Source organism: Hydra vulgaris, chromosome 06 (genome assembly GCF_038396675.1).
Source record: "Hydra vulgaris chromosome 06, alternate assembly HydraT2T_AEP".
In the NCBI taxonomy this organism is placed as follows: Eukaryota; Metazoa; Cnidaria; class Hydrozoa; order Anthoathecata; family Hydridae; genus Hydra; species Hydra vulgaris.
The window spans coordinates 43698351-43711884 of record NC_088925.1 but is presented as its reverse complement, the minus strand read 5'-3'; the positions used below and the strand labels follow the sequence as shown (position 1 = coordinate 43711884).

The following is a 13534-nucleotide window of genomic DNA, read 5'->3' as shown; positions in this document are numbered from 1 at the left end:
ACTGCTGAAATTTATTCAGATTTTTGTCCCAAATGTTCTTGTTCTTGTCTACAGTGCTAAAACTATTTTTGTGTGACATTGTCTATAAAGTTATATTGGTTCAAAATAAATATATACTGATTGCTTTCACTGTTAAATGTAACTTATGTAAATTAGGCAATGCATATATTTTTACATATTTCAGTAAAGCAGGTGCGAAAGTCCAGTAGCAGTATTTAATAACCAACAAATATTATCTGCTTAATTAATTTGTCAGCCCCAACTAAAAGGTTATTTCTGTCTCTATATCACTTTCTTAACCTTATCAATTAGTCATTCAACAATAGCAAAAACTAGTTCAGAAATCGCTTACATTGTCACGGTTAGCAGTTCTAGAACAATCTACACATTTCAAGAGTGTTCTACGTCATTCTACACTAATCTAGAACTACCTACAAAGTTCAATGGCCAACTGCATTATATAAAGTCACAACATTACCAATGTTATAAAGCAGCCATGGCGAGTGGTAGCGCACTTGCTTCAGAAGCAAAAGGATCTGTAGTTTAAACCCCACCTCTTGGCAAGTTTTGCGACATCAGTTAGGAAGGAGGTGTGAACTTCCTATTAAATGCTCTTCCAGGGTGCTCTATGATGAGACCGTAAGGACATCTTGGAGTACCTAAAAATAATTAAAAAAAAAAATGCAGTAGCTTTAATAATATTGCTAAAAGGTAGCAATGTTATAATTGTATTTTATGACGTTAACTAGTTTTTTTAGAGGTGACTTTTTCTTACAATCTAGTTAAGCTGGGTGTTTTTATGTTTTTTTTAGATACAAATTCAACGATTTATGATTCAGGAAATGAAGTATTTAAAAAAACTTAAAAAGTAATATTCTTAGTATAAATAAATATTCATATAATTTATACTATATATATATATATATATATATATATATATATATATATATATATATGTATATATATATATATATATATATATATATATATATATATATATATATATATATATATATATATATATATATATATATATATGTATATATATATATATATATATATATATATATATATGTATATATATATATATATATATATATATATATATATATATATATATATATATATATATATATATATATATATATATATATATGTATATTATATATATATATATATATATATATATATATATATATATATATATATATATAAATATATATATATATATATATATATATATATATATATATATATATATATATATATATATATGTATATATAAATATAAATATATATATATATATATATATATATATATATATATATATATATATATATATATATATATATTGAACCCTGTATATACATACATAGATAAATTTAAAACAAGCAATAAGTTATGGTTGCAGTGTTTGCTTTAGAATCAAGAGATCTGTGGTTTGATGCCTAATCTAGGCTTTTTTTTTTTGACATAAAGCAAGCATAAACTTCTAAGTTAAATGCTCTTTTGAACTCTACCTCTGGGCAAGTTTTGCGAAATTGGTTAGGAAGGAGGTATGAACTTCCTATTAAATGCTCTTTTGCAGTGCTCTATGATAAGACCGTAAGGACTTCTTGGGGTAACTAAAATAACCACAGAAAAAATTTGTATACATATATTTTTGAATTATTTTTTTGGTACAAGAACACATTAAAAAAACATCATTGAAAAAATTAACTAGATTCGACATCAGAATCTATTTGCGCCAAATAACCCTAACTCTTTTTCTCTTTTTTTTTTAGTTAGTTTTGCTTAGGTAGTTTTGAATATCAGGATACTAAAGTCTCCTGGTGTTTTTTCTGATTATTTTATGATAATATCTTTAAAAATGTTTTTTTATGATAATATCTCGCAAATGGTATTTTATAATAAAAAGTGTTTTTTAATAGACTTGGTAATATTGTGGTTGCTAGTGATAAAGAAGAAAATCCAATAACTGCTGATGATTTGGTAATAAAAGTCATACAGCTTGTATTTCTTTATCTTTATTTTATATTATATTCTTTATCTTGATTTTATATTATATATAACTTATTTTATATTATATTGTATCAGTTTTCTTTTGATTTTTATTGTAAAGTTTGTTTTTAAGTATTTTTTCAAGCATATCTATAATTTATTTTCATATATATGTTTATTATGTTTTTAAAAAGGTTTTGAAAGGATATTTACAATAGGGTGTTGGTGGTGCACTTACAGTTTTAATGAAGGATACAATAAAGCCTAATCTTATGCAAACTCTAGAGGTAAATAAAAATAGTTTTTTTTTTTTACAAAATAAAATATAGCTTTAGGAAATAAAATAGGAAATTAATTTAATTAGTTTGCCTTCTATTTTAAACCTTACTTGAAAGTTTATCTTAAGTTAATTTTTATGAGTAAATTAAGGGAACTCCAGTGTTTGTTCATGCTGGTCCATTTGCAAATATTGCACATGGCAATTCATCTATAATTGCTGACAAAATTGCTTTAAAAATGGTTGGTGAAAATGGATTCGTTAGTGAGTTATTAATTTTTAAGCTTATTTTTTCTTTTTTTTAGTTAAATAAACTATACATAACTATGTAAATAATCTTTTTCATATATAACACTGAAATAGTTTAAGAATTTGTTTTTATTAATATGTGTTGACCTGAAATACTAATATTTGTATTTATATTTGAAAAATGATGATTACATATATTTGTATTTTGTCATCTAAAATTATATATATATATATATATATATATATATATATATATATATATACATATATATATATATATATATATATATATATATATATATATATATATATATATATATATATATATATATATATATATATATATATATATGTATATATATATATATATATATATATATATATATATATGTGTGTATATATATATATATATATATATATATGTGTGTATATATATATATATATATATATATATATATATATATATATATATATATATATATATATATATATATATATATATATATATATATACACACACACACACACACACACACACACAGATATAGATATAGAGTTAAATCTATATCTGTGTATATATATATATATATATATAATCTGATCTGACCCGTAAAAATACGGATCTTTGTAAGTCTATTCCACACTGAGCTTTTCTATCATTTTTCCTTATATACATATCCTAGTTTTCTGGACCAATAAAATACGGGTCTTTACCAAATCATTTCTAATTATTTACTTATCTTATTGTTTTATATATACTTATTTCACACCAACCATTTCTATACCTATTATTTATTTACTTCAATATTTTATGGAAAATAAGTCATTTTGAAAAATTGCTTTAGAAGCACTTTAAACAAAATTAACATACGCATCTTTTCCATATACCTAGAGCTTATAAGAGATTTATAATTAGGTTTGTTTTTCTCCTAAATGCATATCATTTGTTGCTCAGTGGTTTAGTGCGCTGTCATCAGCGTTGTTTTGGGGAATAAAAGCTGTCCCATAATAAGTTTTGAATATTTTCAATCTTGCTGCATTTATAGCAATATTTATAGCAAAATTTTTATTATTATATATATTTTTATTATATCTATAATAATTATAGCAATATTTATAGCAAAAAAGTTTTCTAGTTGTTAACATAAAATTCAAAAGCTTTCTCATTTTTATAGATTTATTATATATGATTGTTCCATATACTGCATGCAAACTCAACATATGCTATTTTTGTATGCAATGCTATACAAATGGCAGAACTAAGAAGATCATAGACCATTAAAAACTATAGACTATTTAACACTAAGAGATTGTCCATAAATTATGCAATGCTAAACTTATTCTTCAAAAAGAAGGAGATTTTAAGTTCTTTTAGGTGGCGATTTTCTTTAAACTTGATGAGCTATTTTTATTTTTTCTTTAACTTAGAACTTAGGAGGGGAAATTTTGATTTTTTTTGTTTTGTTCATTAGTGAAACTTAACAATGCATAATTTATGGTCAATCCCTAATCTAAAAGTTAAGTCAAAAAATAATGGAATACACTATTTTGATGCTTATCTAAAATCTGTCATTGTTGCACACTTGGTTTAGAATGTTTAATGGGGGCGTGGTAAAATAGCTATAGAACTCTAAATTTCCTTATTATATTGAATAATTTTAACTTTTAATTATTTTAAAAATTTCAAATTAAATAGAATGGTTTAATTTTAATATAAAATTAGAATTTTTCATTAATATCTTATTAGAAAAAAATTTTTAAACCCCCTTAATGTTTTAAAAAAAGTTAAGTTTGCTGCATGGCAAGTTCAACATTTTACGTTGTTTTTTTTCAGTTTTTGTTATTGCATTTTAAATAACAAAAACTGAAAAAAAATCAACATTTTACGTTGTTTTTTTTCAGTTTTTGTTATTTAAAATGCAAAACATAAATAACATAAGTAAATAATCATGACTCATACGCAATAAATTTCTCCCCATTATTTAAAATTTAAAAAAATCTTTTTGTTTGTTAAAGTGTATAATTCTGTTACATATGTTTGTATATAATCTCTATAAAACTTCACAAGTATTTTGTATTTTAAAAAATCTAAAAAAATTAAAGAAAAAAAAAGTTGCCAGTGGTAGGATTCGAACCATGGCTTTTTTGTTCAAAAGCTCTGTGCGCTACCCACTCAGCCACGCTGACACGTTAACTTAAGAAATTTTAAAACTGTTTGATAATTTTTTTAAACGAAATAAATGCTATAGATCAAAATAAAGGAGAGGTTGACGCAATGCAATTTTCAAGTGAAAGTCAAACTGTAAAACTTGATATATGTTTAAGTATGTTTTAATATAACATAATTTGAAATTTACGTACGCTAGATATTTGCATACACTTTTGTTCACATTTTCTTATAAAACAATGTGCTATGATTTTTTTTCGTCATTACCTCGGTTCCATTGGCTGCCAAGAGTTCTGTGTCAAACATGCTCAATAGGGCACTACATATATATATATATATATATATATATATATATATATATATATATATATATATATATATGTATGTATATGTATATATATATATATATATGTATATATATATATATATATATATATATATATATATATATATATATATATATATGTATATATATATATGTATATATGTATATATATATATATATATATATATATATATATATATATATATATATATATATATATGTATATGTATATGTATATATACTATAATCAATGCATAGATTAAGTCACAATTTCCTAATATCTTTTTTGCGATCTAAACATAGAAAAGTGCGCTTTAATTTTTCAGAAAAAAACAGAGAATAATGAAAGAAAAAATTGCTGCTCTATCCCAGACCCTCAGTCAATGTAGCAGCGCTACGCTGCAAGTCAGGCTATTTGTCAGTCAATAGATGTATGTACTGAAGCCCCCCACTTCCTGTTTTTTTTATGATGTCATCTGTGTGCATCTCTTGCTGCTTTTATATATGTATATATGTGTATATATATATATATATATATACATATATATATATATATATATATATATATATATATATATATATATATATATACATATATATATATATATATATATGCATACATATGTATGCATATATATATATATATATATATATATATATATATATATATATGAATAAATATATATGTGTATATATATATGCATACATATATATGTATATATATATATACATACACATGTGTATATATATATTTATGCATATATATATATATATATATATATATATATATATATATATGTGTGTGTGTTTGTATATATGCATACACATGTGTGTGTATTTTTGATCCATATATTCTAAAAATGATGTAGTATAATTTTCATGTTCTAAGTTACTGAAGCTGGATTTGGAGCTGATATTGGCATGGAAAAATTTTTTAACATCAAATGTAGAAGCAGTGGTAAGTTAATATTTTAGTTATAAAAAATTCTAGTTACAAGATATTTATAAATATGTACTTATATATGAGCCCCTGAGATGCATAGTGGTATAAGTCACTCATATCTAGTTTTGAGAAGCTGACTAATATCACTATGGCTGTGAACAAAAACAGCTGTTTAGTGAGGAGCATAACAAAAAACAGTTCCAGCATCATTATTGATATCATTAGACTTATACCACTTTGCCATGTAATAGAATAAACAAAATGCTAATTATTGGTGGCAATAACTCAAAAAAATTGAAAAAAGTGACTTACACCACTATGCATCTCATGGGCTCATATAAGATAATAATATACACTTTTTTAATATCTGAACTAGTCTCCATTGTTTTAGCTTCAATGATAAACATACATAACGAAAGTGAAAATGTATTTTGGCTACAAAATAGCTTTGTCATGCTAAAAATATGTTATTTAGGTTTATTTTTTTATTGCAGAGTTAATAAACAGTTGAGCTTGTCATTAATTTATAATATGTATATTTTATTACTCACTTTGCCAAGGCTGAGAAGGCCACTACAATCAAGGAGGCTAATTTATTATGGTTATAACCCTCGCTCAACTTTAAAACACGAACCTTCACAAACAAGGCTCCTGATAAAGAATTTCTCATCAATTTTTAAGTAGTAGAACCTCCTTCTATTTCTGATATAGTTTCAGATTAGTTTTATTGTAGTTTAAATGTAAGTTCTAATATTCAAATTTTATGCTCTATTATGCAAAGAATTCTATTCATTACAGAATTTTTATTCTGTTTAGTAGATTTTTTTTCTGTATAAAAAGCTGTCACACTTTACCACATTTTCCCTCATTAGTCTTCTGTAATACCTTTCCCATCTAGGAATGTAGGTTTTATATTTTAATCTTTTCTGAGGTAAGTTACCATGGTAAAGAAACCTCACCTGCATAAATGGTTTGTTTTCAATTGAAAATCAAAATTTTATAGATTATTTATGGTATTACTATTAATTGCTTTTAATATTAGTTGCTTATAATTATTTTAAAAAAATTCAGAAATAAGGAAATAGTTTAATAATATTTTAGTTTAATAATATTTATAATATTATTTTATATTTTAGTTTAATAATAGTAGTTTAGTTTAATAATATTTATCAAAATCAACTACAAAATTATAAATATCCAAATTTTGATAATTAATTTATAATAATTCAAATCTTTAGGTTTGGTACCAACTTGTGCTGTCATAGTTGCAACAATTAGAGCATTAAAAATGCATGGCGGTGGTCCAAAAGTATAGCTTTTAATTTTTATTTAAAATGTGATCTGTATTCTATATTAATTCCAAATATTAAAAAAAAATTTTAGTGCAACTTATTTACTTAAAATTTTTCCAGGTAGTGGCAGGAACCCCGTTAGCCGAAGAATACAACACAGAGGTTTATATATATATAACAAAAATAAAAAATATCAAAATTATATATATTTAATTTAATTCATTATAATATAATCTATTATATTAGATAGATAAAAAAAAAAATTGTTATCTGCAATATCAATATTAATTATGTTATTTATAAAGTGTTTGTAAATTATATTTTATGTTATGTGAGCCACCCAAGATATGCTTAGTCTTAAAGCTATTATCAAATAGAAATGTTTTTTAGATAAATTTAATGTCACCATTTAAGTTATTTTATGAATATTTTAATATTATAATTTATTAAAAATTATGAATTTGAATTTATTTTTGGGATATGCTGTAAATTCATATAAAAACTAAGCATACAACCAAATGTTTCCCTGAAAGTGTTCCAAATCTCAAAGCCCTCAGAACCCCAAGTTTTAGATGTTCTATAACTTGAAGGGGTTTTGAACCCTTTTTGAACACAAGGGTTCTGGAAGCCTTTTCTTAGAACCCTGATTTGTTAGGATTTATAATCTTGCAGTTTATAATTTAGGATTTATAATCTGGCAGGATTTACAATCTTGCAGTTAGAACCCCATTTTTCAGGCTTCCAGAAACCTAGGAGTTCTGATTCCTCTTTTAAAACCATTAAATAATAAAAAGTAGGTTTGGATTTTTTGTGGAATGTTTTTTATAATTATTCTCTTTGTCTTTATAAAAATAAGTGTTTTTTTATGTATTGTAATATGTTTTGTTCCACAGATGCTTCCAAATAATGTTTTGAAAATAATGTCTAAATAATAATCCACAGATTTTAGAAATTGAATCAAAAGGCAATATTGGCGCAATATGATACAAAAGTAAACTTTAGGCCACAGAGAACTAAAATTGGCCGAGGAGTTGGAAAAGGAAAAAGACAAATTTATTAACAAACAAACTAAAAATAATCCAATAACACAAAATATCAAAAAACAAGTTGAATGCTTATGCTTAATCAGGAGATTATAAAAAATGATCAGTCTATTGAATTAAATATGGATGTGTTATCATGGTGGGAGAGCCAAAAGTTGATTCATCCACTTTGTTATGAAATAGCATCCATTTTGTTATGAAAGTTACATTAGGTGTACTGTCAACTCAAGTATTAGTTTAAAGTTCATTCAGTTCTTTAAGATTCCAAGCAAGTCCTCTCAGAAATAGACTTAATTAAAATCATGCTTTCTTAATTATGTTAATAAGAATAAATAAAATTTACACAAAGAACTATGGAAATAAACAAAAAAATAAAATGAAAAAACACTAGAATTAAAAATGTAATGCAATTATTCTGTATGTATTACAAAGTTGCTTAATTGTAAATATATGATTATGTTTCAGATTATTTCAAAATGACTAAAAATAAAATAATAAATATAACATTTCAACAACAGAAATGTAGCCTATATTCTTATTAACTTTTCTTTTACATAATCCCCAATTTTTGTTTACGTTGAAAAATGTATTGATTAGTATTATATTAAATCAGTTTGTCACAAACAAAGTATTGTCACTTGTTACCATTTACTATTTTTTTGTATATTAAACTTTTCTTAGTTGCTTGAAAATGTTAGTAAAGTAAGGTGCTTTGATATAAGCATTATTTATTTAAACCACTTTGGATAAAAAAAGGGTTCTGGAACCATTGGTTATAATTGGGTTTCAAAACCCTGATTAAGAGATATTGTGATAAAAAGAGAAATCCCTTTTTAACCCCTGGGTTCTAGAACCTTAAATTTAGATAAGGGCTCTAGTATAAAAAAAATGTAAATAACAAGTAACAAAAAAAAAATTTTTTTCGACTGCTCGACCTCAACACTCAGCATTAGTGTTGGTATTAGGCAATAGTAACCTAACTGCTGACCTTTTAGTTTCAGAGATTGCATAATTAATTTAAAATTTCATTTTTTTGCTAAATGCATAGGACAAACTACTGTTCATAAAAAACACTGGTGACAAAGTGTCACTTTTTAAACATTTTTGCATGAATTTGCCAAGTTAAAATTACAGTTGTTCTAAAGTTGCCTAAAAATTTTATTACTGTATTAAAGACTTTTTAATTAAGTTTTTGTTTAAGCTTTTCTAGTTGAGCACAATAGACACAGTGACGGTTGTATTGGCATTAGGTAACTGAATATTCAATAGCATGCACAGTCAGGTTTTAGAGTTAGTATTAGGCTCTGAGTAGGGCTGAGTTTGAACATTACTGTTTTATAAGACAAGATTTAGTAGCAGTTGGGTACTTTTTACAGTCTCCAGCAACGATCTGTAAAACAAATTGTTTCTCAGTTTCGTCTTTGGTGAGAATGCTATTATAATCCTGAATGAGTTTGACTCCTCTTTCCGCAACATCATTAACAACCACTATTTTCTTAAGTTTTTCAATTCCACTTTTGTAACCAGGATCATCCTTCCATACTGAAGGGTCTTTGTTCAGAAAATCGGTGCTGAGAGAAAATCTGTTAAAGAATGTTTTTGTACCAGGAGTAAACAGAGATGGAAGCTCAATGTTTGGAAAGGAAGAAAAGTCTTTCTTGGAATGTATCTCTTGACTTGATTTTTTTCTTCCTCTGCTTCTTCATCTTTGTCGAGCAAAACTTGAGCCATATTTGCCTTAACTGCTGGTGGAACATCGTCATCAAATAAGGCAAGAGCAACAGTTTCGGGAACTAAGTACCAGAGGTGGCTGGAAAATTTCTTTGCTGCAGCCTTGAAAAGTTTGCTCCTTGCCTTGAAAAGTTACTATTATTGCCAGTCTATCTACCTTTTTTAACACCAGCAAGTGCTGGGAGCAGCTTTCCATCCCAGTGTAGCACTAATTCTTGGCAATCAGTTAGGTTAAAGTTTTGCTGAATTTCTGAGTGTCTTGCTTCTCTAATTTTTTTTCTAAGGTGTTGAAAAGAAGTGCAATTTATCACCAGGTTTTCAGTATCACATCCGAAAGCTTCTGCAGCAGCCATTAATATCTAAACCCCATTTCTGTCAGTAATTTTGCACATATCAAAACCTTCTGCAAGACGGGGAATGAAAAATGGCAATGTACTTCGTGTTGTTGGAACTTTTGCTGCTGCTCCTGCTGTTGATATTTGCTGAACGGCAGGTGAACTTTCACTGTCGTCACCACTATCAATGTCTTCACTGCTTGATACTGAATAATCAGTTTTTGATGTAGAAAGCTCATGAGTACCAAAATGTTGTTCCATTTCTTCATATGTCCTTTTTCTCCTGGCAGTTTCCATTGCAATGCGCTTCAGTGCCCTTTCTTCCTTGTGTTTTAGTTTGTGATCCACACCAAGCATAGACCCTGGTCGTCCTTTATGGCACTGAAGGATTAAGAAGTTCGTATCCTCTTCATTTTTCATCTGTTCCAAAGCTTCTGAATGAGCAATGTCAAACAGATCATCCATATTATCTACAAAGATATCTCTTTTTCTTTGTTTTTGCCTGCACCTCTTGTCAAATTTTTTTGTAAGCTTTTCCATTCATCATACAGTTTCAGTAACTTCTCAACACAGTGGTCAGTTCTTTTAGTAGGAATTCGTGCTTTTTGCCAAAAAATGGAAACTTCTTGAATTACCAGTATTGCACTTTCCTTTGTTGTAAGCTTTACAATCCTTACATTGTAGAAGAAAACGCGTAAAACTTGCCGGTTCAGAGGCAATTTGACTCCGACAATTTGATTTGAAATGTAGCCTACAAGACAGACATGAAAATCTTTTCTTAACTTCTCTGACGAACTCCCAGACAAACTTGATGCCATTTTACTGTCTAAAAAGAAGACAATCTAAAAGTCACTTTACATGAGCAGCACAAACAGTTTTGAAAACAGTTTTTAAACTTTTCACCTCAAAAATAACTCTTGGGGCAAAAATTTCGAAACTTCATGGATGATGAGGGTCAACTTACAGTTGTCCAATCACGCTAAAATTTTGTATGGATCATTATTTTCATGGAACAAAAAATGGGTTTGGGAGCTAAACAATTTGAAAGTTTGAAAATAAGGGCCACCCTAATATATATATATATATATATATATATATATATATATATATATATATATATATATATATATATATATATATATATATATATATATATATATATATATATATAAATATATACAGTGCATACAATACATAAATTTGTGGTTACTGAGCTCTAAGTCATATGAATAATCGTCGCCCTATAATTTGTAATAGAAGTTAAAACAAGACATATTTACAGTAAAAACTAATTTTGTTTATTTTAAGTTTTTTGTCAATTTTATTTTTAAAAAAAGCAAAAATACACCGTAAAAGTCATAATAGAAATCAGTACTTTATTTTATGTAAACCTGATGTTTTTGCACAAATGTTTTTTGCGTCACTCATATCTATTGTTGCTTAAAATCTTAGTTGTTTATTTTAAACTAATCCTAGGAATAGTTTTAAAAAATTTAAATAAATTCAAAATTATTTATGGTTATGCAATAAAAAATAAAATAAAAAAGTTTCTGATAAAATTTTTCAATGAAAGTAAAAAGTTAAGTGTCCCTTTTTGGTTCGTGCCCCCAGGCAGTTGTTTAGATTATATATATATATATATATATATATATATATGTATATATATATATATATATATATATATATATATATATATATATATATATATATATATATATATATATATATATATATATATATATAAATATATATATGGCCAATTCCATAGTTCAGTGACGTATCATGCGGAGCGATTTTTTTTAATAGAAATTTTTCTATAACTCAAAAATAATTTTTTATTACTCTAAATCAATCTTGATTTAAAATTTTATAATATAAACTAAACACAATTGTATTAACATAACACTGCTACATAGCAAAAATTAAAACATGAGTTCAGTGACGCAACGCGGAAAAAAGTGTTTTTTTATCAGCATACTTTCAAATGGAGTTTTCGCTGAAATTTTAATTCTTGTTTGACTTATTAGATTTTTTTGTTGTAATTTATTCAATTGGCAATAAGGTAGTCATAAAAAAAAGCCACAAACAATAAATTTTTCATATCATTTTATTTTACAGAAAAAAACTATCAGTTCAGTGACACAACGTTCAGTGACGAAACAAAAAGACGAAATTGAAATCATTTAAAAAAATTTTGTTATTTTGTAATAAATTTTAATTATACTCAGATGAAAATAGCATCGGAACAATGTTATCATTCTGAACATAAAAATAATGTGATTTTGATATACCTTTAATTTTTCTTGAATAACTTAAAATTGAACTGAATCCAAGTTCATTTTTTTGTTGTCTTGTATCGTTTTCTGACAAATCTTGTAATGCTAACGCAAAATCTGCTGCTGACCTGATTTCGTATTGACTAGTTTTAACTCTCAGGGCTGTGATTCACTTAACAGTAGCTCTTATTCCGTCAACCACTCCTTTCCCGTGCATCGCTGCAAAGAAATGCCAGAAGAATTTTTTATGAAAACGTTTTTCAAACACAACCATTGCAGCTTTTGTTTTTGAACTGAGAAGTGGCATTATTGCTGAACATGTGTACTTCTTTGACTTGATCAGGAATAAAGTGAAGGGTTTTGTCAATGTACGGTATAACGGAGGACTTAGTATGATCAGTTGAATCTGAAACTATGGCAAATGTTTTTAACTCAATGTTCCAGACTGCTAGGGTCATGATAGAAACTTGATTTTGACCAAAATGAGCCGCTTGTGGCTCATTTTGATAGATACACCTAGCGTTTTCAGCCCAGTCAACTTGGATTACCGCAATTTCAGAATTAACACTCATCGAAACCTCCTTCAGTCTATTAAAAATTGTTGATTGGTTTTTCTTTACAAATGTGTGTTTAACGAACTTATCACGCATTGCTGATATGTGTTGGATGAGTTCTGTTACAGTAGACTTTTTTGAAATTTTTTCAATGTTTGCATATGTTTTAGTTTCAGGCTTTCTCCACTCGTCCCAGGATACTTTGAAACCAAATGTATTAACAGTTTGCAAGTGTTTATCGAACTGTTTCATACCTTTGCATGCAACTCATTTGTCATAGGCGCAATTGTATGTGTACGGTTCACAAACAAAGTTATTTATCATTTCAGATCCAACTTTG

General features: G+C 26.2%; 1 protein-coding gene across 2 annotated transcripts in view; it reads left to right on the top strand.

The window, feature by feature from the left end:
- The window catches only part of LOC101237139 (C-1-tetrahydrofolate synthase, cytoplasmic), a 48235-nt gene that overhangs the window by 19196 nt on the left and 15505 nt on the right, over nt 1–13534 (top strand). For both annotated transcript variants that reach the window (XM_065800222.1, XM_065800221.1), the window contains exons 12-17: nt 1933–1993; nt 2221–2289; nt 2432–2543; nt 5910–5978; nt 7202–7272; nt 7376–7417. In XM_065800222.1, the coding sequence (XP_065656294.1) occupies nt 1933–1993; nt 2221–2289; nt 2432–2543; nt 5910–5978; nt 7202–7272; nt 7376–7417 (424 nt within the window). The remainder of the gene's footprint in view (nt 1–1932; nt 1994–2220; nt 2290–2431; nt 2544–5909; nt 5979–7201; nt 7273–7375; nt 7418–13534) is intronic.